A 23,468-nucleotide genomic window follows, 5' to 3' on the forward strand; every position below is an offset into this window, starting at 1 on the left:
GCATGCATTTAACAGTCTTTCTGCAGAGTTGAGTGTGTGCAGGAACATGTAATTTCCAGATTTCTTATAGCTTCTCATAAATGTTACATCTATCCAGATTTGATTAACTCTGTGTGACACATATACATCACCATCACATCGCCATGGTGAGAGTTCATCATGCATGAAAATGTGTTCGCTGCACAAGTTATTGTGGTTAAATATAGTTGCAGGGGTCAAACCTCTCAATTCCTTGAATCCTTATTGTCCTTCACTTCACTGCCCAAATTTATTAACCACATGGCCACAATTAAATTCAATTTATTTACATTTTAGGTCAATTATGTTCACATCTTTAACAGTTTGAAACAACCTTTGAAAGTCTTCAAAGAGAAAGGGTTTCTGTTTGCCTTCCACACTGTGTAATTTAGGGCTCTAGGGTCACACAACCTGCTGTTGAAATTGAAACCGATTATTGACATCTGACCCTGCGATATGTGTCCTTCCTGGGTCAGACACACTCACTTACATAAAAAACATTCATTGGCAGCTCAGATGTTCTACTTGCTCCAGTAAATGGCACCCCGCAATCTGAGGGAGCGAGAGAGAGAGAGAGAGAGAAGGGGGGAGGGAAAACAGAGAGGATAAATTATGAATCGTGTAGAGAGAGGGGCTTTGCAGCAACAGAGAGTTTTAACATTTAATGATTTTTTTGCCAATGCAGCAGAAAGAGTCTAAGATGGATGCTTGAATGTTGTTGCATGTGTTAATGTCACTGGGACCTTCCATTCATTCTCCCAGTAGGCCAATAGGGTTTTCCTGTGCACGCTGGGTATCAGATGCTGTGAGGAAGACTATGATGTCATTGGTGTCCATAGCAGAAAGGAAGCAAATGAGGCTGTGATGGCTCAAAGGTTGAGAATTATTGCAGATGTGGTGCACTGCTGTTGCTCACTCACACTTAACAAAGTAGACTGCTGATGCTGTAAACAGAAGTACTTGATTGCCTTGGCAACAGCAACTCTTTATACCAATCAATCCTTATATAGAGTATTTCATGCATTCATTTGTCTATTTTTGTCTCAACATACTGTGCTGTAGTAAGTGGTGGGAAAAGAAGCATTAGGGAGGGAAATTAGTTTCCTTAGAAAGGGGTGCATCTTCTCTGTGTATAGTATGCACAGTCAGGTGGAGTCTGAATGAATATATGTTAAAATGTTTGAGAGAGAGCTTGACTTCTGGGGGTTGTGAAGGATGTGGGGAAAAAAAAAAACAGTGCGATTGTGAATTTTTCCCTACATCTGTATGGTGAGAAACCTCTCCCCTGACAACTGGCTCCAAGTATGAATATTTCATTAGCACAAATGAGATTGATCTTCTGGGTGACTCTCTACAGTATGTTAACTTGTATATGAGAGAAAGAGAAAGAGAGAGAGAGAGAGAGAGAGATGGAGAGAGGAGGAGGGAACCAAAAAGGCGAGAGAGAGAGCGAGAGAGAGAGAGAGAGAGAGAGATCTCAATGTAAGCCTTAAGCAAGCAAAGGAGTGGAGAGGAGGGGAAACGGCTCTGTAGTCACTCAGAAGATGTGCATAGTAAGGTAGAAGCTTGGGCTTTTCTTTGATATAAAGCTCAAGCTAGTTGAGATTCTGCTGGTGAGCTTGACTGGGGAAGAACTGTAGCTTGGACCAGTGGTCCGAGGCTGCTGCGGCGTCAGTCAGCCTGTGTTATGCAGGTGCATCAGTTGCACCTCTTCTAATAGCACGGGTGAGAGTATCGAGTGGAGTGGGATACAACGCGCAGGGAGGAGATCCCTTACATTAACGTGCAGCCCAGCGCACTGTGGTGCTGGGAGAGAAAGCAACAGAGGGGAGGAGGAGGAGGAGGAGGAGAGAGAGCTCGAGCGAGGGCCAGTTGCATTCTGCTCTGGAGCAGGAACCAAGGGTCCATCGGTTTGTCCTGGAGAGTTTTTTTGATCAGACGGGACAAGCGAAGAGCACCGCAGGTCATTAATGCTCTCTCTGTCTCTCTGCCGATGCTTTGCAGGAGTGGTGCCAGCCAAGAGGAGTCCAAAGCTGGTGGTGAGTACTATGATCTTCAGCTCTTCTGCGTGTGCATGCCTGAGTGGAAGGGGTGCTATTTTAAGAACAAAAGACAGTGATGTGATATCTAACTCTTTCTCTGCTGCTCTGTATCCAGAGCTTCAGTAATCTTCCCATCTTCTCCTGACGCTACCATTCTTCTGCACTTCTTTTATAGTCTGTCACTTTGACTTTTGCCACAGGCTTCTTTCATTGTTTTCATTTTCCTTTCTTGTCTCTGTGTTGTCATCTTTCTTTGTTCCATATCCTCTCTCTTTCCTCTACACCCCCCCCCACACACACACACACACACACTCACACACACACACACACACATACACTTCTGCCATGCTGCCATCCTATGACTGATTAAGCATAGCCTAGGCAGAAAAGTGTAACAGTGACCAGCTGTTGGGTAGGGCAGATAGCCACAGCTGAGGGATGGTGGGAGAGTGGCATGAAGCAACGACATGAAAAAGGGATGAGGGTGAGGGAGGGGAAGACCAGCATGGAGATGGTTTGTCCCACAGCAGTGAATCACTATAATATCCCACAGATAACAAAGGCTAACAGACATGGAGAACGGGGGCAGTGACGACAGAGAGAGGTTGAAGCAAAGCAGAAGGAGACTGGGGAAGCTGGAGGAGAGATTGCAACAGATTGCAATGTGTCTCGTAGCTGTGATGGGACTGACAGGATGGGGAAAGAGGGGAAAAGAAGCACAAAGTCCAGTTTTCTGAGCAGTGTGAGGGTCTCTCAGGAATCCGTGAACAGCTCCATGTTTTGAAAACTCATCTCAACCTGATTAAAATAAGGAACCAATACAGGCTAATAAGAGATGCCAGTGCAGGTTTAAATTCACACCCCAATTCAACACCAGAGAGAGTTTTTCCTCTGGACAGCCTGTGATGGGTTCAACTGCCACCACTTGAGTGGAATAAAAACCCCTGTCTCTTGACTGACTTTAAAAACACATACTTCAGATGTCTGAATGTTAACATTAGGATTAGTTTGAAATTGTATCAGTCCGAATTGTGGGTATTCAGGTCACATAGCATGTCAGATGAAGGAGGGGTAGGTGTTGTAAGGGGGTCAAGTGAGACCAGTAGTGACCCTGCCTGACTGTCACTTTGGATTAACTTTCCAATGTGGAAAAGCCAGTTTTCCCCCCCTCTGTAATATGTCAGTGAAATGTCACGCTGCATGCAACTCCATGTCCATCCAGAACAACCATTTTGCTTCCATTTCAGTATCTAAATATCTGCTCACAATAAACTCCCATATGCAAGAAAGACTGTGCTGTCCCGATCCTTTAGGCGAGTCTCTGGTGATCAAGCGTGAAGTCAATTTTGCATGGCTGTTGTCTTCATAATGAGGCATTACTGAAATATTTGACCCTTCGTCTCGTACAGCGTGATAAATGACAGGCTCAGAGACAGTACTATGACTTCGCCACCATTTCACGCACGTGTTTATTATTCACATCTGATAAGAAATGATTCAGTTGTCATATTGGCAAGTTTTCAGTGTCAGTAATTGCATTTTCTCGGTAAGGCTCATTTTTCAAAAAGTGTTCTGTAATGTGCATCTGCAAATAATGATGTGATAATATGCAGCTGCAAAAACAAAATACAGAAAATACATAAAACCATAAGATGCAGAGTAGCACAATAATACACCATGAAAAATTAATTCTACTGGGAGTTTGTTTTCCTCATTAGTTTGACTATTGCCATGAACCTCTACACTTAACACCACAATTAAATGGTGAAGTCCAGTATATGTGCAGTAGATACTTTTCTCACTAAGTTAGGTAGTAGAGCCTAAATCTTCTGATTTTTGAGACACTGTGAGTTGCTACTAACTTGCGTGAGACTCCTGAAACTTCTACGTGAGGTGGGATGTTTGCAACTGGGTGACAGCAAGTTGGGGGAGGATGGTGTCAGGCTTTCATCTTACAAAACCACAAAATGTGTCTTGGTTTGAAAACTATTGCAGCTTTACTTATTACCATTTGTCTGTGAGCCACAAGAGCTCTTAACTATTGATGAATTAACATACACCTGACAAGGCGAACAAATATGCAAAGTACAGTAACTTACCAGGTGTGTATTTTTACATTTTTAAATAACCCCAGTGTTAAACGAGATGATGTAGAGTTGCTGTAAAAGTTTAGATTTAACTTGTCCTCATTCAAATGATTTGATCTGAACGCAGCATAGTAAACAAGGATACTAAATATATAATAAATATTGTAATATTTTTGCTATTTTTTCATTTCATTTTCAAAAAGGCCAATTATTTCAAGCAATTCCAGTTAACTGAATAGAAAAATAATATCATACTCCTTTCGTAACCATCAAGATTTTTCTCTGCTGTTGAAAATTTCCAACTAATTTTAAAGCCACATTTTACGCATCCTGGATCCTGTTGAGACCAACCTTGTTTCCATGCATAGGACCTTCTTGCAATAAACAAAGACCCATGGGATTTGTAAAGGCAATATCTTTGTTCATTAAAATTCCCTCACATTTCAAACGGTCCCTGTCTGGCAACCATGGAAACCAAGTCATTTCTCCTCACACTCCAGTAGATGTTTTCAGTGAGAGATGCTCTACTGCAATGTCTAAAAAAGATGACCTTGAGTGTTTTTTCTTTCTTTTTGTCCTCCATCAATACGTTTCCCCTCTATCTCACCCTTCTCACTGACTCCTTTCTCTGCCCTCTACATCCATTCTCTGCTTATATCCACCCACATCCCTGACACACATATCTCTCTCTCTCTCTGTATTCTGTCCACCCAGCACCAGTTAGAGAGGAAAGACAGCCAGAGCAGCTCCCAGCACAGTGTGTGCAGCCATCGCAGCACCCACACTGATTCTCCCAGCCACCCACCCTCTGCCATGCCCAGTGAGGCTGTGGCTCCCACTCCTGCTGCCCCCACCCAACCTCTGCCAGGCCTGCCCCCTCAGGACCCTGCAGATGGCACCTACACCCTCCAGAAGAAGCCTGACCCCTTCAAGATCTGGGCACAGTCCAGAAGCATGTATGAGAGCAGACGTGAGTAGCATTCATTTAAATCTTACAAATGATACGGTAATATTAAACGGTTTTCATGGTCTGCATAGTTTATCCTCTAATTACATTGTTTATAACCCTTAATTTTATCACTTCAGTTCTAAACAAAAGTTTAGAGCTAAGTATAAATGAAACAAAGCTGTGCTTTAAGTGTAGACTGTCAGTTTTAATTTAAGGGTTTGGTATACTATATATACACTGCATCAACTATGTTTGGATTACAGCCATTTTTATTTGAACCCCTCCAGTTGAAGAGGCTCACGAATGTTTGGACATAATCATAAATGTCCAAACATTCCAATGTCCAATGTTTTTTACTTGCTTGAAAATATTTTTATTAAGACTGGAATCCACGGACATCATCAGATGCTAGCTTTCCTCCCTGGTGATGCTCTCCCAGGTTTTACTGCCGTACTGTGAAATACATGCTTACTATTTTCCCTTCAGCTTTGCCTTCAGCAAGTGAAATACATGCTCAGTGGGATTGAGGTCAGGTGATTATCTTGGCCAGTGCAGAACGGTCCACTTCAGTCCCTTTCAAAGTTGGGTTGCTTTTGCAGTTTCACGTCATTGTCCATCTGCACAGTGAATCATTGTCCAATGAGTTTTGATGCACTTCAGTTTCTGATCAAATAATATACCCCTAAACCCTTAAGGATTCATCATTATGCCTTTGACAGCAATGATATCTATGATAAATAGAAAGAAACTAGTTCCTTTGGCAGCCATACATGCCCGTACCACTACCTACCTACTATAACACTACCTCTACCATGCTTCACAGGTGAGGTGGTTGATGATGCTTCAGATCATAAATAATTATTTTCTCTTCTTCTCCCATCATTGTGCTAGAGTTTTGACTAACTCAAATCTTACCAAATCTTTTGAGGTTTACTAGTGGTAAACACTCTCTATTGAAGTCTTTTCTTGATTATTGACATTCACATAGATACGCCTACCTCCTGGAGACGGTTCTTGATCTGGCCAACTGTGAAGGGCTCTTCACCAGGGAAAGAATTCAAGTCATCCACTACAATTGTTTCTGTGATTTGTATAACCTTTTGGTGTCCCTGAGCTCACCAGTGTGTTCTTTCTTCTGAAGAATATAGCCCCATGTCACCTTTTAAAACTCACTCGAATTACACTATCAGCAGCCAAAGAGCTTGTCTCATGCCCAGAAAGGGCACTATCCAAAATCCAAAACTGGAACACCAGAAAGAAGCCAGCCCCTCTGTAAGACTCCTCAATATCACTTAAAGTCATGGCCAAGTCTTGCATTATTTACTAGAAACCATGGTAAGGTTGTCTTATTTTCTAAGAGACTGTGAGAAAAGGATGGATCTTCCAAAATAACAGGTTCACTAGCCTGTCTTGGCTCAATTACATGTTTCAGACCTCCTGCTCTCATGCTGATAGAGATATTTAAAAGGACCGTGCTGTAAAGGATTGCACTGTAGTTTTAGCTTGTGGTACACTTGTGATTGTTGTCAGCCAGACTTGTGGGTCATGCATACGCAGTGTTGGTTAATAATCGTGAAGAATCTAGGACTGCTGCTGATTAAAAATTAACTAGGCCCAGAGAGGGCTGCTTTAAACTGTAGCTGATTGGTATATCTGTTTGATAACCCCTGAAGGAGCTGCAGCCCCTTTTTCAGTGTACATGGGGAAGAGGAGACACAAAGATAATAGAAAGAGAGAAGGATACTAAGAATGACAAGGAGGCCTAGTTTCTGTGTCTGTAGTTTGAAATGTATTCATGTGCACCGCACCACATACAAGTACATCTACCCACTAGCAATATTTCAATGGCAGGACAGAGTGACGCAAATGTGACCATTTGGGAGTATAGATTTCCTCCATGGTTTCCTCTTCATCACCTGATGCCGGATACACACACAGCGGTTTCCCTTACTGTTAGTTTACTTTGATCTCTAGCCTATAGACACAGGTCAGTGGAGGGTCAATTAAAAGTCTGGCCACAGCAGTGTAATTCACGCCAAACGCATTATTAGGGGAACCAGAGAGCTGAGGTTAATGGTTTCAATACTGGCCTTGCGTGGCATCCGTGTAGACAGCAGGCAGCACAGAATGGCCCTGTGGGTTGAACAGACTGACACCAAATTGCCTGTGTCCTCCTCCACAGTCTGCCCTGTCCGTGGTGAGATGTAAATGTGTGGGGAGTTGTGTGTGATGGCAAGCAGGAGAGCTACACAGAGGAATGATGCTATAAATTCATGGATGTAAGAGAAGTTCAGTTGTAAATGAAGGTTAATAATAGCGATCAGCATTGTGTGACTTTTTAGATTGCAGGTCTGTGAGCTTGACAAGGGCACAGCATGAGACTCCGCAGCCTAGTTTTTGGTCTACATGTGAGAACAAGGAGCCGGTCTGCCCAATGAGGCAGGACTGAGACAAAGAAAGGAGCAGCTGCTGATCCTGTCTATTCGCATTGTGATGCTAATAGAAAAATAAAAACCTTATTCATCAACAATTATGCAACTGAATATTAATTCCTGAACAAAACAGATATATAACTTGTTGATTGCAGCAACAAGCATTCAGAGATGAGCAAAATTTATGCTAATGAGCTTACTTTGAGCAGAGTCTGCAGATCTTTGGCAGAGCTGGTGGTTGATCTCCACAGGATCCTCTCAGAGTTTCTCTCGTGTATTTTCAGTGCCAGATTGCCAGGAGCAGGACATTTTTCTTTGGCGGAAGGATACAGGCTTCGGCTTCCGTATCCTGGGTGGAAATGAGCCTGGCGAGCCTGTAAGTATCCCTTTCAATCCCATCAATAGTTTTTATTTATTTTGCAATAAGTTGAATAACTAAAAGAATAAAATCTACATATATTCTCGATACCATCCATTCTACTGATCTCTGAATGCTCTGTGCTTTTCTTAGTATGTTTTCCATTTCTATAAGAGGTTCTGTGTTTGTTAGTTTACTTTGTCTTCCATTTTCATTCTGCTTTACTGTTTATTCTGCCTTTAAAACCAGAGTAGCAGAAAGTCCTAACACATCACTCTCTCTCTAACTGGAGCTGTTGCTCTCTGGAGGATCATATAGACAGCTTGTTAAGAGAAGCAAAGGCCTTACTCGCCAGTCTTTCTGGTTGTGCGCCATTTATTTGTCTTAAAAGGAGGGAGCAAGAGGGAGAGTAGAAGGCAGATATTGAGGAATAGAGGAAAATAAAATGGCAGCAGGCTTCAGGTCTACCCCACAGGAGTTAGTACTTGTTGTTTGTGCCAAATACGGTAGTTGTGTTGCTTGTTTCTGTCAGAACTGTGTGTACACTCCCACACAATGCCTAAAGCACACAAGCTTCTCCAGAGCCCCAGCAGACACCACCGGCCTCCTTGGTTTCTCTGAACATCAGCCACAAATACCTTGAAGTAAAGCAACAGAAGACTCTGGAACGATATTGTGTTTAAAGGATTAATTTAAAATTAGAAGGAGATCAGGTCATACTGAGTTGTTGCACTCTCTCGTGGCTGGTGGGTTAATTTAAAAGCAGATTAATCACTCTTAATTAGCCTTAGGATCGTAATCATAACGTTACTGTATTCATGTCACTTTCTTCATAGATAGTACAATAAATTACAGCAGAGTACAACAAGAAGTTCTTACATCAATCTTGCCTTTTCCAGATCTACATAGGGCACATAGTCAAGTATGGGGCCGCAGATGAGGATGGACGCCTGCGGTCGGGCGATGAGCTCATTTGTGTGGATGGCACAGCAGTGGTCGGCAAGTCTCACCAGCTGGTGGTGCAGCTGATGCAGCAAGCCGCCAAACAGGGCCATGTCAACCTCACTGTCAGACGCAAGACCCCCGGATACGGAGGTGACGAGAATTTTAAATAAAACTTGTGCATGTGTGTTCATGCATGTGTCATGCACTGTCACGTGCACATTATATAAGCAAAGCGCACACTACTTGCTCTTCTGTGCGCTGTGCAAAACATGAGAAATGTACATATGCAAATATACTACCATATAGCAAAACTGTCCTCTTCCTTCTCATCCTAAGTGCCAAAAGGAGAAGGTGATGTTCCTCCATCGCCGGCCTCCTCCCACCACAGCAGCACCCAGGCACCCAGTCTGACGGAGGGCAAGCGGACACCCCAGGGCAGCCAGAACTCGCTCAACACCGTCAGCTCTGGCAGTGGATCTACTAGTGGGATAGGCAGCGGTGGTGGAGGCGGCAGTGGCAGTGCAGTTGTGCCTGCCTCCCTGCAGCCGTACGACGTGGAGATCCAGCGTGGAGAGAATGAGGGCTTTGGTTTTGTCATTGTTTCATCTGTTTCCCGGCCTGATGCTGGCACCACCTTCGGTAAGTGATACACATTGAGCTGGAGCCAGCTGATGATGACTGACAGAGACTTCTATTCATTGTGACATCCGAATTTACTTTGTTTACTATATGCTGACTATGTTTGACTTTAAAAGATTAACATGGTTCAATTTAATCTGACTGAACAACTTGATTGTGTGGGCATCTGTGATCTGTACGGGTGCATGTTTAGTGAAAAGGCCTCAGAAGATCACTGTTTATCTCTGATTAATTTACTCTATCTCTTCGTTTACCTCCAGCAAAGAGACACATCCACAGAAAGTACAAATGGTCCACAGAGTGAAATTACTGATGCCATCTCCTGGCAGAATTGTAGTACAACATTTTTTCAGTTACCCCTCATTGAGTTTCTTCTTTATGACTAGCAGGGGGGTTGTTTGACAGGGGTTCACTTAATGGCACTGACCAGGTCACAAGCCTACCATAATGAGCTTGGGGGAAAGGAAATATCTCCATGTACGGGTCATACTCCCTCAAGATCAGGCTGGTTGCAGCTTGATCACAAACACTATCATGACAGATTTATGCCTCATAGGTTCCCTCAACAATTCATTCGGCATGTAATTGGAGCGTCAGCACAGTTCATGTCTGTCTATAACATTCATGTACCATGGCAAAACGAAGAAAACTGCATACATTAAAGTTGCTGAGGCACAGATGAGGAATTGTAGATGTACCAAATTTGGTATTAACCTCCAAGTGATGAATATCTAACACCAAAGTCATGCCAAGGTCTCTTGTATAGTGAGTCATTATGATGATGTACTGTGGTGTGTCACAAGCAAAAACACAAGAATGGATGAGACATGACCACCAGTGACCGCCCAGGGAAAATTTCATTGATCCCATGGGCTAATGGTGTTGCTCTGCAAAATGCAATGCAACAATTAATGTATTATTTATAGTGACGCCAGTGCGGTGCTAGTCAACAACCTTGCCTAAGTGTCTTCTAGTTTTTTGAGGTTCTTGTTTTTTGCTGCTGCCTCACTATGCTTCCCTGCTCTGCTCTGTCATTATTCCTCTTGGGAGTATGAGATGAATGAGATTTGAGCTTTTATGTACTGATCTGGGATTGTGCTGTAGCACCCCGTGCTCAGTCTCCTAATGGATTCCAACCATATGGGACATGAGCTGAAATCTGACAGAGGAAAATGTATAAAAAAAAAAAAAAACAGCTCTGAGTATTCTTCCAGGAGTGTTTTCAGCTGATTCAATATCCCACACACCATGGATGCATAAAACATTTTGCTCCAGTCCCCATCCCCCTCTCATCCCCTCCCACTGTGACCTGAGGTTGATATTGTGCTTAGCTTATGCATTTTTCAATGAAGACAGAGGGAGGGTATATGTGAACTAAGGTGATGTAATAAATATGGATGCTGCAAAAAAATACTACATCGAAGGGGGAGCGAAAGGGAGGAGCAGAAATAAAGGGAGTGAAATGGAAAGAGTGTGAAGAGAACTGGAGGTCTCCAGGGTCTTTTTGGAGCATCTGTGTAAACAAGATGTGCAGTATTGAAAACTGTCAATCACATGCAGACTGTATTTCTTGCTGTGCATGCACTGACCACATGTCTGCACTTACTTAGGTAGGCTATAGGCTGTACACCCCTTGTGGATTACCTGAAAGAACCCATGCATTTATTTTCTGGCACTCCCCTCTTCTCTGGGGTCTGCATTATTGAACATGTTAACTTAGGATGTGCACACAGTGTATTTGTTTAAGGACATGTTGATTTGGATAATTAACCATTCTTCCTCCTCGCTCTCTTTCTCTCTCTCTCTGTCTCTCTTTCTTTCTCTCTCTGTCTTTTCGCTTTAATGAACTTAAATCAATCTCAATCAAACAACTCATTCTGACAATCAAATCATCAACTTCTATCATACAAACAAACATGTATGTTGACAAAAAAAAAGCTGGAAATGCTTGTGTGGCCATGCCCCACAAAATAGGACGCATCATTGAGGGCAGCCCAGCAGACCGCTGCGGGAAGCTGAAAGTGGGGGACCGAATATTGGCTGTTAACGGCTGTTCCATCACCAACAAGTCACACTCGGACATCGTCAACCTGATCAAGGAAGCCGGGAACACAGTCTCGCTCAGGATCATCCCGGGTGATGGTAAGGCTTTTGGCTTCCAGTCTCGTGTGTGTGTTACATAATGCAACATGATGTGACTTATTCATGGATGTGGTGGGAAGAAAAGGGCACTGCTGCTCTTCACAGGCAAGAGCACTTTTTATCAGGGTGTGACCCCTGGTATCTCAGAGTGAGTCACTGAGTGAGTAGGAGTAAGGTGAAGTTGCCCCCAGAAACCATTATAGCTATAATTCATATTTCTCTGCTTTTTCTTTTTTTTTTTTTTTTTTGCCAGATATTAGGCCACATGCATTATTGTGTTTGTTTTAAAAGGATTAAAAACGCTGCTCACATTCAATCAAATGCTTTATGTTGTATTAATCTTTTCATCTTAGTCTAGGAAATGAAATAGAACTGCACATCTCCTCGCGAGCAAGCGGTTTACTAAGGAAGAGTTTGAACGCCCATATAAAAAGGGAAATACAATGCACATTTAAATAGGAATTTTCTTCTAATACATAAAACCAATAAAAACACTGAGCACAGTTGTAGAAATGAAAAATGAAGCTTAATTAAGACTGGAGATGAGAGAGGCGGGAACACACTCCCACACACACAAGTTCAGTAACTCTCGGTATGTGTGCATGCACGATGCAAGGATTCCTCATAGAAAAATGTGGAATGTGTATAATGGCTTTAACTGGTTCACTGCATTCTGATTTGAAATAGCATGTGTGTTCACCTCCGAAAGAGAGGGTGGTGGTCGTGTGGAAGTCATTTTCTTTAAGTAATGACAGGAGGGTGAGTAAGGAGCTGACCGAGTCAAGCTGATGTTCTTGCTAAACTCAGATAGAGCTGTCCTCCTGCCAGCATCACTGGAAACTAATGCTTGCTGCCATGTTCGTGCTTGGTGATAAGATGGACTAAAAGAAAGGCAAGAAAAGACAGTTGTCCTTGTTTTTTTATTTGTACCCTCCTGGAATAATGAATGAAACAGTGATGCAAGTTGTTTTCTCTGCTGCTGTTTTTCTTTGATGAAATGGGGCCAGTGTTGTCCGTGAACAAATGGCAAATGACAACATCACAGGCAGTTAGCATCAGGTTGAACGGAGTAGGCTGTGGGCGGTTTAGGAGATTCTTCTGGATGGTGTCTTTTGAAAACACAGCTACAGACAAATACATTGAATAAAACTGGTCGCGTTAAATTTAGTTTAGTTGTATGTTTGTTTGTTTTTAATATAATTTTTGTTGTGTTTTCTATCCAGAATCTTCCAATGCTTCTCTGCTGACTAATGCTGAGAAGATAGCTACCATCACCACCACGCACACACCTCAACAGTCCTCAGAGTCCCGGTAGGTGATGGAGCTTTTATTTATATATTTCTATTTATACATGCTTAAATCAAGCTGTGTTACTTGAATGTACTGTTCAGTACAGCGTGTGTATTCAGAGTTTTCTCTTTTTTTAAGGAATAACCCAAAGTCCAAAGGAGTGCCTCCTCCTCCGCCCACACAATCCCAAACACAGGTAAGATTCAATATTTTACATTTTCAGATAATCATTATCTGGATTATCCATCAATACAGTGAACAACTATCAGTCACGTACCATAACAGCGGAGTAATGTCAAATAAGGCAGGCCTCTGTGATCCGATTAATTGGTAAACTAAAAGGCTAGTTTCTTCAGGTCTATTCAGATAACTAGGCAACGCACTGCGTCATTCAGCTTTTTTTGATAGTCTGGTTTTAGTGCACATGCAATGCTGTCACAGTTCACGCTTGGGTCCATCTGGCAGCTGAATTTTAGGTTCCAAATCAAACTATTTTTGGTTCATATCTTCAACTTAGTTTGCGAACAAGAGCCGAACCAGTTCTCTGTCAATCTCATTACCACGCTACCATCTGTTATAGATATTTCTGCTGGCAGGGAACTTTTTGATGTAGTGTGGTAAGTTTTGGCTCCAGCCCTTGTGCTGTCCTTGCTTAGTGATCTGTACCCTGCTCACAGGATCATGTGGTATTCATTTATTCATGCTTTCCACCTTACTGTACTTCTATTGGCATTTCTTGACTTTGTGTTGGACGTCGCTTGATTAGTTCGGGCTCACCTTTTGACTCCCTTTAGCAACATGGATTAGTCACTTCTCCCCTCGTTATCTCTCCTTTTCTATCTTAGGATGCTGAGTTCTACTCTGTGGATCTGGAGCGGGACAGTAAAGGTTTTGGTTTCAGCCTGAGAGGTGGACGGGAGTACAACATGGACCTATATGTGTTGAGACTAGCGGAGGATGGAGCTGCTGTCAGAAATGGCAAGATGAGGGTATGAAACTATTAAAAGCTGAATATGTGACTACAGGCGTCTCTTCTCTCTACATCACCTCATCTATCAATCTCGGCAAGCTAAAAGTCTATAGTTTTCCTCTTTGCACACTGCTGATGAAAGATCATTATTAACAGTCTGGGATAATAACATGTCCTCTTTCTTTTAGGTGGGAGACGAGATCCTGGAGATTAATGGTGAGAGCACAAAGAACATGAAGCATTCACGTGCCATTGAACTAATTAAGAACGGTGGTCGGAGGGCGCGGCTGGTCCTGAAACGGGGAGATGGATCTGTACCTGAATATGGTAGGTAACCACGCTGCAATGTTTCTCCCTCTTCCTGTAAATAACACTGCAAATGTCAACATTGAAATCTTATTATTCGTCTTCCAGCCGTACGCCCTGCAGATTAGGATAAAGCTTCTTATCTGCTTAGCAAACCACAGGAACTTACATTTGCTACTGTAAATAGGAAACATTTAACAGGTAGACGTTTTCTTATCTATTTATATAAAGCAGCCTGTCATAGTTTCAGGATTGTGCTGTCAAATATTATTGATCATTGAAGGTAAGGTTGCCACCAAACCGTGTTCTCTGCAGGATCTGCACCATATATATGTTTCTATAACTAAAGTAATGTTGCTTCTCAAGAGCTGTGTGTACTGGTAATTCTTCTGCATTATTTTCTGGTTAATCTAGGTAATATTTTCTTGTCCTTCACGACAAACCCTTTCTTCTCTCTATTATGACAAACTGTAAAACAGCATCTTGTCTGTTTTATTTGTCTTCTCCTCTCTATGCCTCCTTCTTTCTGATTGTCTCTTGTTGCTGGGCTCTTCCTCCTCTCTCCAGCGATGATGGCTCCTCATCTCGCTGTTGGTACAATGAGGAATGACAAGATGGGAGAGCCCTGTTTCTACCTAATGGGCCAAAATCAGACCACGGTTTGTAGCCAAAAGTCTGTCCCAATCCACTCACCCGGCCATCTTTTTCCTTTCAGTTTTATTCACCCTTCCTTCCAGCCTGCCCTACCTGCATCCCAGTTTGCGTGTGTTTGCGTGTCGGTGTGTTTGCATAGTATACGTGCTTTATGACTCATCATGCCTGACCTAAACTTTACTTACTTGACTTCTGTGAATCCATATGTGCACAAACCCCCTCTGTGTCCACCAGCATCACACCAGATATTTTTACTGGGACTAATTTAATGCCATTGCTTATCACATTCTGCTGCCATGGCAACCTGTCTCTAATTTGGCAGATCCACAGCCAAAATGTTTGTTTTTTTTGTTTGTTTGTTTTTATTTTCTTCTTTTGGTTTGTTCTTTCCAGTGATGCACATTGTTCACCATTTTGTTTTGAATGTTTTCCTAGGAACCTGCTCTGTCATTGATAACCCTGCTCTACACTTGCCAAAGTGTTTCACCTGCTCCTGTTGCTGACTTCTCCTTGTGTTTCAGCCCACAGCCCTATAGAGAAAACACATTGAAATGATTTATCACTTCAATGCAGTTTATGTGCACAGATATAGATATATATCAGTTTAGATTAGCTTGAATGTTTCTGATGATATGTTTAGCACATGAAGGTATGCATGATTTCCATAAATCTCTGCATTGACCTTCTGTCAGGTCAATGCAAGAGCTCACATGAACCGACAAGGAAAGTCGTGTCTGCTGAACACAATAAAGTTCATGTTAGTGATGCTAAAGTATTGCTCAACCTCATTCCTCCTATAAAGGTGTTTCCAGTCATCAAGTTTCTAATTCCCTTTCCTCTCCTGCAGACGGCAGCAGTGACGGGCACCCTTCCACACCCGGGGCACAAAACACTTCGGAAGTGAGAACGCTGCCACCCAACAGCCGATATCACACCTCATTGGAGTCCAGTTATTCACCAGACCTTCACAAACCATCACGCCAGGAGGGGGCTGCGCGTGGCCGAGACAGGGACAGGAGCTGGAACTGGGACAGGGCTGGGTCAGATCAGATGGACTGCCAAGGCCAGCAATTTAACCCCCACCATCATCACACCTGGAATAACAATCACAGTCTAAACACCCCCAGACAACAGTCTCCAGACAACAGTAACAGCAGTAGCAGTGGCAACAAGAAGAGCAGAGGCCGCAAAGTCAAGAAGTCTGAGTCGGAGAGCGGCATCTCTAAACTCCTAAAGACTCTGAGGAAAGACAGCTCAGGGAAGAAGGCTGCAGCTGCTGAGAAAATGAGGGGGAGAGAGCTCTCAAGCAGCAGTTCTACTTTAGATGGGAGATTTCGTCCTCAGCGGCGCGGCTCACTTGACCGCTCCCCAACCCGAAAGCGCGCCTCGTCTCCTGATCGCCGACGGGCCAAGTCAATGGACCGCAGAGCAGAGCGAGCACATCGGGATCGTACACCTGAGAGGGAGTACGATGATGGAGGTTTCCTCTCAGTAACTCCTGAGCGCAAGCTTTACGAGCGGAGGCTTCTCAAGGACTCCCAGATGGCTGGGCGAGTCAGGGAGGCCACAACCCCTGAGCGCAGCAACAACAATGGGGATTCCTTGTCTCTTTCCAGGGGCCGTACATATGATAGAACCAAGAAGAATGGCAACCTCCTGAGAGACTCTTCCCCAGAGAGGAGGGAGGAGAGACATCAGATGAACGGGACACCGGAGAGGCGGTACCAAGTGGAGCGGGACTCTTCCCCTGACAGCAACTACAGTCGGGACGAGCTGAACTATGCAGCAGCACCCAGACTGAAGGACTACTACAGCATGATGAAGAACAATGCTGCACACAACAGCGCTGCCTACAATAACGCAGGCCATAAAAATAACGCAGTAGGCCACAGCCCGAACCAGCTCCCTGAGCCCAAGAGAAGGCTGTACAAAGAAAGCCCCAAAGACCTCAGCATCTAAAGCAGAGCAGAGATCCCCCTCGCCACTCTCTCCTCAATCTGTGCAAACTATGTACACTGGAATTGGACTTCTGAGGATACTAACTCTTGTGCTTTATTTGGTTGACTGATTTATTGATTAATTTGATTGACTTAACTTGTGATTCCATTCAGAGATAAAACAGCAGGAGTACAATCCTTCTATCAGTTCATACTGGTTGTTTTGTCATTGTTATAGTTATTTTGAACATAACATAGGTTATTGTACTATAGTAAAGGTATTGTATGTGCCTGCATATGAAATCGGTGATATTGCTTTTTGTAGGCATTGCTGAATCTAAATATTTGTTCCCTCAGAGGTATGAAACATGCTTCCAGTTGTGGTAACTTCTAACTACTAAGCTTGTTTTCAACTTGTTTCTAGATGTCTTATCCATTCTGAATTGCTTTACTGAATAAACTATAGCACAAGACAACGATGGTTAACAAGAACTGAAAAAAAATGTGTTCGACTTAAGACAAAAATCTGAAATTAAGTTCTGATGGTAAAACTAGAGTAATAATTCTATAAATAATATATGACTTTATTGCATTTTGTCACTATTTATTTTTAATTTGGCACATATCTTGAGCAAGTCCATTAAACCTTCAACCAAGGTAGAAGTGCACACTGTACCTGCGGAAGCATGCTGTACCCTTATTTGTGTTGCGTCCTTGAAATGTGTGGCAGCTCCCCCTCCTTTGACTAAATACACCCACACAGTTTCAAAATTAAGAAAAGAAATCAGACACCTGATGCAAAAAATTTACAACAATGTTATTAGTTTCTCTGTCACAGTAGGATTGTAAAAATAACTTGAATACTCTGGTCCTTTGTTCCTCACTGTGTACTGATATAGCAAGGAAGGAAGCTGACTCAGTTTCAACTACACACTATTGAAACTGTTCTAGTAGATTCTAGTACTTTATATGAGTGTTCAATATGCCAGAACTCCAGTTTGAAGCTGCCATAAAAAGAATCTTTCAAATATGCCAAAAAAATCTAAAACAAACATGTAAATTATCCCTGTGCAAGATGCATGTGTAAATTCAAGTGTCGTTTAACCACTTTATCTGATAAGCCTGAGTGCAAATAACTAATAAGGAACATGCACTGTAATACCACAGTAATTGCTGGCCCTGTCCTCATGTTGATGATACCCACATTTGCGCAACGACCACCTCCTGGGTCCTTTGTTGGTAATTTATGGAGAGCCCTGGTACAGGAGACGACCAATCTGCCATGCTGAGCCATGCTGTCATGCCACTGGAGTCTGACTGCTGCTTTATAACGTGTTTTGTGTGTGTATTCTCTGTTTTATGTTTCATTAAAGAACTAAAAATATATTGGATAAGCCACTACAAATGCATTGTTTGATCACTGTTGTCTCCATGGTACTGTATTTAAAAAAGAAAGAAAAAAAAAAAACATTTAAGAAGTAAGAACTTGTTGGCCATCACCTGTAAAGATTTTTTCCAATGTAACTATTAGGAACCAAGGAATAAAATGTTGCCTTTTTCTTGTACAAAAGAAAAATTTATGAAAAACTCAGCAGTGAGGAATGTGATATTGTGTTTATATATCTGAAATGGACCTGATGAAAATGCTGATTTACCCTGGATCAGGTATGTAAAGACATTTTAAAATGAAAGACTGTATTTAGTCAATCACAAAATGGCTTGATGGTTTGAATCTCTCTTGATGGTTAGCCTGCCTTTGTATTATAAAGCACTTGTATGCAGTCTGTGTTCTTCAAGCATTATTTCTTGCAATGTGCTCTGGACATAATGCTGTCTCTGTGTTGATAAAAGCAGTACATGTATATGGGCCAATCTTTTTTATAAAACTATGCATATATAAATACTACATTGTTCATAGCTTTATTTGACCCATGAAGCTATACATAACATTAGTCTAAGTACAAGTAGATGTGAACTTATCCAGCTTCTTTCCTTGAGATGGATTACAATGTATATGTAGCTATCAAAAGAAGTCTGTGAATGCTATTTTTATTATCAAATAAAGTTTTCCATACAAATTGAAAAGGATTTCATATTTCTGCACAGCCATTGTTCAGTAATGTCTCAGGAGAGACTTCTGAGATTGTTCGCTCTTTTTGATCACTCTGTTATGTCAGTCGAAGTCCTGCTTAATATGCAGCTTTAGAGACTTATTTTTTATCCCTATATTTTATTGACGGTTGGAGGAAAATTGGTATAAGCCAAATGGTATGTTGCCTGTTTGAACAAACATGTACAGTATGATAATACCACGGCAAAATAAGCTTTTTTTTAGCAACCAATTTAATATTTTGAATTTTATTTATTTATTTTTTTGTTCCCCTACACTCACAGCTAAAACGTCACACTGCTAACTGAGCACATCAGTATATTCTACAAACGATCCAGGGATTGGATGGTTGCTATAGATACACATAAAGGTGATTATAGAGGAAACCTTAAGGGGTTTGTTTTCTGAACCAACTACGAATAACTGATTAAACTGTAACAAAGATATTTCGATTAATGCTAAAAAAGCAGCATAACAACATATAAATCATTAATATATAGTACACTAATGCACTTGCACACAGCTTTACGGACAGTTTAAAGCCCTCATTTTATATATCTGTCAGTAACACTGTTTTTTAATACAGTGTAGTGCGTTATAAACCATTTATTACATGTTTGCTTAAACATGCTAACTAAACGTGCTATTGGCTCTTTCTTTTTTAATAAAAAGGTTTATGTAATTTGAGTGACTAATTGTTTCCAGTTCATAACAAGGTGTCTCTTGGTATTACCCACTTGTATTATCCAGTGCATCTTTCTTAACCTTTAATTATTGTGATTAATATTCGTCACCAGATAAAGTAGGTCTATATTCAACCCTGATTAATAATGTTATAATCCCTTTATCCCATGTTTTAAGTCTAAGGTGACCTGTGATTCAAATGAGATTACAGCTGCACTGCAAATACCACTACAGAAGAAATCCAAACACTATACTCAGGTGTTGCATTGTTGTAATTGTCTGCACCATCAGATTCTGTAGCAAAAGAGCATTAGTCACTACACTGTTAGCTCTAAAACAAAAAATGGACTCAAGACATATATGCATTCTGAATAGGTCATTCACATTTATTTGTTTGATTACATATACTACAGTCATATGAACTTTGCCACCCAATTGTAAGTAAAACATAAACAGGATGAGTCATTTGCAAAGTGCGTTTTATTTTACGTTGCCTTGATTACATGCCTCTACATTCAAAAATAAGCCAGTATCATATAGGATCCAACTGTAAAAGATTTACATTTTTCCACCTTTCTCTCAGGAAAAAAAAATCTCAGCATGTTAAGTTGGATTTTCTGTACATACAGGAACAACTCTGTAATGGGCTGAACCTTCCTGTAACTGTCTTTAGGTTGAACCAACTCATTTGTAAAAATACAAAAAAGAAGTTATTTCTGTAGACGTTTGCCTTCAGTCGTTTCCTGGGGGGAGCAGAAGTCTTCTTCTTGGATGGTGGATCATGGAGCCTTTTTTCGTGGCCAGTTTATGCAGGAGAGACAGAGCTGGAGGAGACAGAGGAGGCCTCGGTCTTGGAGGCAGTAGTGGATGCTCCCTCCTCTTCCTCGAAGGGATTCTTTCCGCAGCACAAGGTGGTGGCCATGCAATGGCGGAACTGCTTGTTCATGCAGATGTAGATCAGTGGGTTGTAGATGGCAGAACTCTTGGCAAAGAAGGCTGGGAGGGTCATGAAGAGTGGTCCAAACTCAGAGCCCTGATGTGTGAAGATGTACCAGGCCACACCAGCATAGGGCAACCAACATATGTGGAAGAAGATGACCATGATTACAACCATGCGGGTGACTTCCCTCTCAGCCCTCTGGGTGGTCTCAGACTCCTGCTGGGCAGCAGCAGCCTCTTTAACAGCACAGAGCAGACGGCCGTAGCAGAAGAACACAATAATGAGGGGAATTATGAAGTGGCAGATGAACATGTAGATAACAAAGGACTCATTGTTGAAACCCTCTGCACGCGTGTAGTAGTCGACTCCACACGAGCACTGCATGCCCTCAGGGATGTAACGTGACCAGCCAACAAGAGGGGGTACAGCGCAAGAGCAGGCCATTACCCAGGTGAACACTAGACCCATGATTGCGTGATTCTCCCCAAATCGGAAGTTGCTGATGGGCTTGCAGACGACCAACCACCTTTCAATAGCCAGAGCAACCAGTGACCAGAGAGACATCTCACCACCGAGGGTAGCGAAGAATCCTTCCAGGTTGCAGCCAAGGCGTCCGAGGACAAAGTAGCCATGCATAGAGGTGTACATTGTTGTGGTGAATCCTCCAAACACCATGAAGAGGTTAGCCACTGCAAGGTTCAGCAGGACGTAGTTTAAGGGGGTCCTCAGCTTCTTGTGTTCCATGGTGACATAGAGAGTGAGGAAGTTGATAGGGAAGCCAAGAAGGATGAGCAGGAACATGTAGGCACCCAGGGCAGCATAGGCTGCTGGGTTGACAAGGTAGTACTGAGGGTATTCATAAGGACTCCGGACAATGCCGGTGGTGTTCACCATAGGGACATAGAAATAAGGTCCCTCTGTGCCGTTCATGGTTGCGGTTTGCGGTTGCGATCAGCCCTTGGGTGGTGTTTCTTCTGGCTGTTCAGGAGAGTGATGGAGAGGGACCCTGCTACAAATGAACCCATGTGGCCACAGCCTGGCTTTTAAAAGGCACACCTTGGATTATCACTTTCCAAATCCGTCAGCACAAAGTGATTTAGGCCACAGTTAATATCTAATCCAGCCACCACTGCAAACATAACTGACCACTCATCAAGATATTAAGGTTACACCTGCTCATGACTACGTTGATGTTTTTTTCCTTTTAAAACATGTCAACAACATGGTACCTTGTGAAAAACGCCCTACTTTTCATGCCACTGTGCTTGACAGCTAGCACTGATGTAATTGATTCTGCACAATTTGAATGTCCCCTCATACTTTACTTGTGTATGTTTGTGGTGCTCGGTGGTAGGACTGTAAACACTGCTACAGTATACTAATGTAAATCTATCTTAACCAGTGGTGCAAAGTAACTAAGTACAATTATGACATACTTATACTTTATCGTAGTATTTGCACTTGATGGAACTCCATTCTTCACTGTACTGCACTACATTTCACAGACAAATATTGTACTTTTTAAAATACCGTTATGCACATCTTGTTAATCTACAGATTAAAATTGGTTTCCAATCTTTTTTGCATGTGACATCTTGCAAAAAAGTATTTGTGTACTGGGGATCCCAGACTTTATTTTGGTAGTCCAAAACTACATACACTATTAAAATAAATCTTTTTTAAAAAAGTACAAGAATGTGAGGCCAAAGGCAACTTACAAATCACAGGTCCAAAATCTCAATGCAGTTGTGTATTAGAGCTTCACTTCGTCTTCCATACTCTTCCAGTAATCATCGCAGTCACAAAGATTTGTCTAGTAACTCAATTAAAGGGCTCAGCTTCTGGGCTGGGAACCAGTTAATGTCATGTACAGCAGTTTAAAGTAGTTCCATCTAGAACAGCTACAACAATTAAAGTCCTGCTTGTACTTTATTGCATAAGTATTAACAATCTGTTAATGTCACAATTAGACATTTGGCACATTTTACTGCAAGTATTTTTAATAATGATATTTAGTATATTTTGTTCATCATACTAAACTTTTAAATTAAGGCTTGTAATGGACTAGCTTTACACAGTACTATTGATACTTTCACTTAGAGTGAAGTATTTAGTTTGTGTTTGTTGTGTAAAGTGCATTAGTAAAGTTTCCTGGCCAGGATAATCCTTGAAATTGTCTTAAAATGTACCCTCATCTCATGTATTAATGTGTGCTTAGCAGTCGATTTTCTGCAATACAGTATATTGAATATAGAGCAGAACCGGTGGTGCTGCTGAGTGGTGGACCATCTTAGCTGCTGGTGAAGAGCTCAGCACTTTCCTAATGGGTGTTGTATTAAAGAGATTTGGGGCTTATGGATGTGTTACTCTCACAGGCCTGTAATGGATTTAATGTCACAGAGGGGTCACTCTCACTCAGTGGATGTTGCCCTGACGTTTTCTTTCCTTTTTCAAATAAAACAAGTTTATTGATCAATTCAATTTTAAATAACCCAACTAAAATTGTTAAAATTAATTACTGTATTTTCAATAACTAACTGGGCCTATTTGGGAATCATAGTGTCAGAGCTTTTCCAATATATGTTTAAAGTGTCATAATATTTTAACAATTTATCAATTCACACTGTGAAACTAATAATATGATGTGAATGGTTTTCTTGGCTTTGATGAGTCTTATAACAAGTTTGAGCCATTTTTAGCTGCTCAGCACCAAACAGCAGACAGACAGTCACAAGCTGGTCTAAAACATCATTATAAAACCAAACAATCAAAATCCAGTTAAAATGTCCTCCATTCTCTATACCAACAATCACAGCTGACAAGATGAGATGCAGGGTAAATCCTGGACAGGTCATCAGTCTATCTCAGAGCTTCATGTAGAGACACACAACCACTCCCAGTCACGAGCAGTTTACATCTACAGGAGGTAGAGTAAATGCCACTTTCAATGTGAGTAATATGACAA

The 23,468-nt window shown here is 41.9% G+C and overlaps 2 protein-coding genes across 11 annotated transcripts in view; one reads left to right on the forward strand and one right to left on the reverse strand.

The window, feature by feature from the left end:
• Positions 1–18,834, forward strand: part of LOC113167294 (membrane-associated guanylate kinase, WW and PDZ domain-containing protein 1-like) — a 75,323-nt gene extending 56,489 nt beyond the window's left edge. For 7 of the 10 annotated variants that reach the window (XM_026367776.1, XM_026367779.1, XM_026367778.1 and 4 more), the window contains 11 exons: positions 2,023–2,057; positions 4,862–5,117; positions 7,813–7,904; positions 8,786–8,981; positions 9,168–9,470; positions 11,409–11,612; positions 12,836–12,923; positions 13,041–13,098; positions 13,748–13,891; positions 14,061–14,199; positions 15,680–18,834. In XM_026367776.1, the coding sequence (XP_026223561.1) occupies positions 2,023–2,057; positions 4,862–5,117; positions 7,813–7,904; positions 8,786–8,981; positions 9,168–9,470; positions 11,409–11,612; positions 12,836–12,923; positions 13,041–13,098; positions 13,748–13,891; positions 14,061–14,199; positions 15,680–16,791 (2,627 nt within the window). In that variant the 3' untranslated portion in view covers positions 16,792–18,834. Of the gene's footprint in view, positions 1–2,022; positions 2,058–4,861; positions 5,118–7,812; positions 7,905–8,785; positions 8,982–9,167; positions 9,471–11,408; positions 11,613–12,835; positions 12,924–13,040; positions 13,099–13,747; positions 13,892–14,060; positions 14,200–14,745; positions 14,838–15,679 lie in introns of all 10 variants that reach the window. The other 3 variants (XM_026367786.1, XM_026367787.1, XM_026367781.1) reach the window with 2 other exon arrangements.
• A 1,534-nt stretch (positions 18,835–20,368) lies between these two features.
• Positions 20,369–21,433, reverse strand: LOC113167782 (rhodopsin). Its single transcript, XM_026368637.1, has one exon. The coding sequence runs from the start codon at positions 21,431–21,433 to the stop codon at positions 20,369–20,371; it is 1,065 nt and encodes a 354-aa protein (XP_026224422.1).
• Between the last annotated feature and the right edge of the window lie 2,035 nt (positions 21,434–23,468).

This window comes from Anabas testudineus, chromosome 7 (genome assembly GCF_900324465.2).
Source record: "Anabas testudineus chromosome 7, fAnaTes1.2, whole genome shotgun sequence".
In the NCBI taxonomy this organism is placed as follows: Eukaryota; Metazoa; Chordata; class Actinopteri; order Anabantiformes; family Anabantidae; genus Anabas; species Anabas testudineus.